General features: G+C 46.3%; 1 protein-coding gene across 1 annotated transcript in view; it reads left to right on the top strand.

Moving 5' to 3' along the window:
- Positions 1-3,242, top strand: part of CLIP4 (CAP-Gly domain containing linker protein family member 4) — a 90,968-nt gene extending 87,726 nt beyond the window's left edge. Inside the window, exon 19 of the mRNA XM_027765790.1 lies at positions 3,019-3,242. Within this exon, the coding sequence (XP_027621591.1) occupies positions 3,019-3,037 (19 nt within the window). The 3' untranslated portion in view covers positions 3,038-3,242. The remainder of the gene's footprint in view (positions 1-3,018) is intronic.
- The last annotated feature ends 1,290 nt before the right edge of the window (positions 3,243-4,532 follow it).

The following is a 4,532-nucleotide window of genomic DNA, read 5'->3' as shown; positions in this document are numbered from 1 at the left end:
TTTGTCTCAGGATTAGATTTTTTTCTTTTAGTTGAGTGTAGAGCACGTGTGCTTGTGGAGCGTGGGGGTAGGAGAGGGTTGGTGGAGGGACCACACTGCAGTCCCTTCTCCTCCATCCTCCTTTGGGTCCTGGATGCACCCACACCCAGCGTGTTTGTCAAATGACCAGGTCTGGGATTTGAACTGCACAGTTAGCCACGTGTGGTCCCACTGATAGAACCACCATGCTACTGGCTGTCGCCAGGGCTGGATATGTAATCAGACTTGTTTCAGTTGGCTACATAAAATCATACAGGGGTTTCTGAAGTCTACCTGGCCTGTACTGAATTTGAATTTTAGGTATCTTTAAAGTGTGGGGGGTTTAAATATCCAGATGCCGTGTTCTTGGCCTGTGTCAAGAGGTTAAGTTCTTTCAGCTCCAGCCTAATGGGGTTCTTTGGGCCTTTAGTGGAGTAGACTAACACAACTGAAGACTTGAAATGATTATTTTTCATATACGAATCAGACCGACCTGGAAATGAATCATGTTAAAATTTGTACGCACGGCTTAATGCCATTCTTTTTATTCTTCTGTCTCCGACAGTTCTTGTTAAAGGATCGCTGTTACTTTCCCATATCTTTGGAAAATGTATTCTAAAATGGATTTAAAAGTGCATTTTAATAGTCGGAAAAAGCCTCATTCCCATGGCGGGGGAAATGTGCTTCGCATTATATACCACACAGAGCCATGCAGAGCAGAAATGTAACACGGAAGTTAGAGTCACCTCTATAGAACCGGCTAGTAAAAGTGGGCTTCTAATAAGAATTCCCATAGATTATATATATCAGTTAAAAATATTAGAATTTTCTCAAATGACCTCTTTCTCTCTGGAAGGAACTAGCGCTGAGGGAATTGGGAACTAGTGTGCGCTTGCTGAGGCTCCCCATCGCGCGCCGGCGTGTGACAGAGGGAGCCGATGTATCGTTCTGCCTTGGTTTCTGATCCTGCGTAAAACACCGCCAGCTGCTCACTGGGACTACATGGACATAAAAGGAAATTCTGTCTTTAAAATGACTATTTCTTCTGGGGACTATGAAATAACTTTATAAATGTTACTTCGAGATTGGCACAAAAAGGTTTAAATTTGTTTCCTCCCAACTATTAGATCTGATAGAAAATGTGGGAAATCTGCCTGCCGTGTGAACTCGTAAAGGGGGTTCATCCAAGCCTGTCGCAATCGGGAACAGACGCCTAGGTGGCACCTGGACACCGCTGCTGAGGAGTGTCAGAATGCACGGCTGCCCCGTTCCCAGACCTGGGTGTGTTCTGGGCTTGGCTGCCTTGCTCTGGGATAGGCTTTGAGAGGTGCAGACCGACAGCTGATGCCCAGTGCTCAGAGAGGGCCCGGGCACGCGCTGCGGGGAAAGAAGCTCCCACGGAAAAGGTTTCCGATCGGGCTTTGCTAGTAAGGCTGCCATCGCAGCAGGTAACGAAAGAGAAACACGGGGTGTGACACGGAAGGCGTGAAGCCTGTCACCCGGACACGGCCCTCGTGGCCTTGTCAGCTTTGCTTCTCTGGTGAAACCTTTCCTGGTTAACCTCTTTTTCTTGAGGTAATGATTTTTGGAATTGTTCAAGAGATCTTCGCATAGAGAAGGTAAACAGAGAACTGGTCCTAAACTTCCTGGTCTAATTCTGTATAAAGATTTCACGGAATCTGGCCCACTGGGGTACTGAACTGAATTCACTGGCTTTGGCTCCGAGTGAATTAAGAGTTGGGGTCAAGGACACTCCCCCTTCCTCTCCCTCTCTTACACACGCTCACACACGCACACGTCCTACTGGGTGGTATTTGTCTTACATCTGTGAAGCCTTATAGAATCCTAGACTTAGAGTTAGAAGGGCACTTCGAAACCAGATTCATTTTTTAAATGTTAAAATGAACTTTAGTAACTTGCCCAAGTCGCAGAGGTAGGTGGCCGCGGTCCAGTACCTCAGTCTCTGGACTGCTGCTTCTCAGTGATTGAGGAGTGTTCGGCCAACAGGACGTGACCATCTGGAATTGTACCTATCAGACGGTCACCTGGATTGGCAGCTCACCGCTCAGCGTGCGGCTATCCTAGGGAGATGCACGCCCTGGTTGCTGAGGCTTCGTGGGAGTGAGTTGGCTACGACTGCCTTCCAGCTAGTGCTGACTGAAATGAGGGTGCAGTGATGGCGGGGACATAATTGTGGGTACCTGCTTACAAGGAGGTGGCAGGCTGCAGTAGGCGGGTAGAGTGGGGAGAAACTCGCAGTGTGTTTGAAGAGCAGGGACACGAGAAAAGGACTTGGGAAGGCACTGAAAGCAAGCTTCGGTAGTTTGTTTTTTTTTTTTTTTTTAGAGATTTTTTGCTATTGTGCACATGTGCTTGCTGGAGAGACAGAGAGAGAGAGAGCGAGAGAGAGAGAGAGGAGAGAGAGAGAGAAAGCGAAAAAATACCCCCTGGGAGGATGGCCCTGCTGCAATCCCTTCTCCTCCATTCTCCTCTCGTGATTTCCAGCACGCACGCACATGTGCCCCGCGTGAGTTTAAGCCGCCAGGCCTGGGAATTGAACTGTGGTCGATGTAACCATTATGCCATCTTCTGGTCCCAAGTACTTGCAGTTTTTCTGAGGTTAAACAGTGGTGCTGGCATCATGTGTGAGGGGGAACGCGCTCATTTTATATCCCAAGTACTTGCAGTTTTTCCGAGGTTAGACAGTGCTGCTGGCATCACGTGTGAGGGGGAACGCGCTCATTTTATGTCGCTGAAGCCGAGGAGGAGAAGATTGCTTCGGCTCTGTGGTCAGGGTTTATAAGCCTCCTCCTCCCCCAGCCCCCACCCCTGCATTCTTACTGAGCTTTCCACATGTTTTAAAGCTGTTAAGCCAGAGCTAAAAATAGTTTTGTACTTCAATGCATTAAAAATTAAATACTCCTACTCAGGATACCAAATGAAAATAGGATCTTAACAGAAGCCTTGCTATTTATCCTCAGCAATGATCTCTTATTTTAGGGCACCACATCGAGAATGACGGGAATGCCGGCTCTGTTTTGTATGTTCACACAACACCGGGAACCATCTGCTGCAGTGGAATGAGCAAAGTCAAATGTGTGTGCTTTAGGGACCCATCTGAAACATCATTAGCTAAAGCCAGATTGACAACGCACTTGGTGCAATTCATGGACCCTGTCATGGGAGGTCTGTTTAGGGCAGCTCCATTCATGTGCGTCTTGATTTAGTTCTACAAAGCTCATGTACATTTTAATCCTGCTGTTATGAGATAAAATTTATTAAAATAACCTGGTCATTAGACATTCTTAGTGGTCTGCAAATTTGTCAATGAAGGCTGCACATTTTACAGGACAAACTTGATCTGCAATTCCATACTCTCTTACAGCTCACTACAGGGTTTACTGAGTACTAGATGGAGATGCCAAAAACAAAACAAAGAATTCCTCAATTAAACGTTTTCCTTTCCTGGATGCTTATTTCTAACATTTAGCACTTAGCTCAAAGTGCGGTAGAGTCTTTTCATTCTTCTTTCGTGCTGAAAAGGACTTGGTCCCGATGAAGCTCTGGCTAGTCACGCAACGAGTGACAGATGAAGTAAACGTGGCCCAAATGGGGGGAGCGAGAGGGCCGGATGAGGGTGCTGCTGGGTGTGAGGACAGGGATGCATGAGCGCCCGGACCTACACGCAGCTCCGCATCACGTGTATCACCCGCCTCCAGGCAGCTTATGGTCTCCCTGAGAGGCAGCAGGAAGGGAAGTTATTGTCCTTTTGTGCATGATGACATCGAGGTACGGAAAAGCTAACCTTCAGGGAGCCAGGACTTGCCTGCAGCTGGCGGAAGAGAATCTGGTCTTTTAACTACTGAGAATCTGGTCTTTTAACTACTAAGTAGAGCATACTTTAAAATAAATTTTATTCCTGCTATTTTCATTGGCTATAATTTCGAGGTGCCGCATATTACCAAACCGATTATTCGTCACAAGTTGCCAGTTTTCCAGCGGAACAGTTGTGCACTTTTGATGGGCTTCTTTATCGACATGGAATATAAATAATTATACTAGTGTATGGTTTAATGATCATAGCTCCTGCAAATGTTAATTGTGCCTGTTCACATTCTAGGTGGTCCTTTCTATCATCGTTAGTAAGTTTATCTGAGTCCGCAGCATCTGTGTGCATTGCTGGCGCCATATGGCTGGAGCGGTAGTGGAGTGGACGGAAGTCCAGATTAATATCCCCGGGGTCACAGCGAGTTAAATGAAACATCTTGAGGTCATCATATCTCAGTGTGGGGTTTTTATTTACTTACCCATGATACAAGCTTTTGAGACTTGACTACCATTTACATGAAAGTTGATACCAGTAAAGATGATCAGAAAAATCAACAAACTAATCTCAGTGGTAATAAGGCACAACCTGAAAATGTGATGGATTTGTAGTTTTTCAGAGTGTGGAGGGATAAGATCCCTCCGCCCCCACTAGTAACAATAAAGAGTTGGTGATTTAACCTTGTAGC

This window comes from Tupaia chinensis, unplaced genomic scaffold (assembly GCF_000334495.1).
Source record: "Tupaia chinensis unplaced genomic scaffold, TupChi_1.0 Scaffold139757_1, whole genome shotgun sequence".
Classification (NCBI taxonomy): domain Eukaryota; kingdom Metazoa; phylum Chordata; class Mammalia; order Scandentia; family Tupaiidae; genus Tupaia; species Tupaia belangeri.
This window is presented reverse-complemented; position numbering and strand designations above follow the sequence as displayed.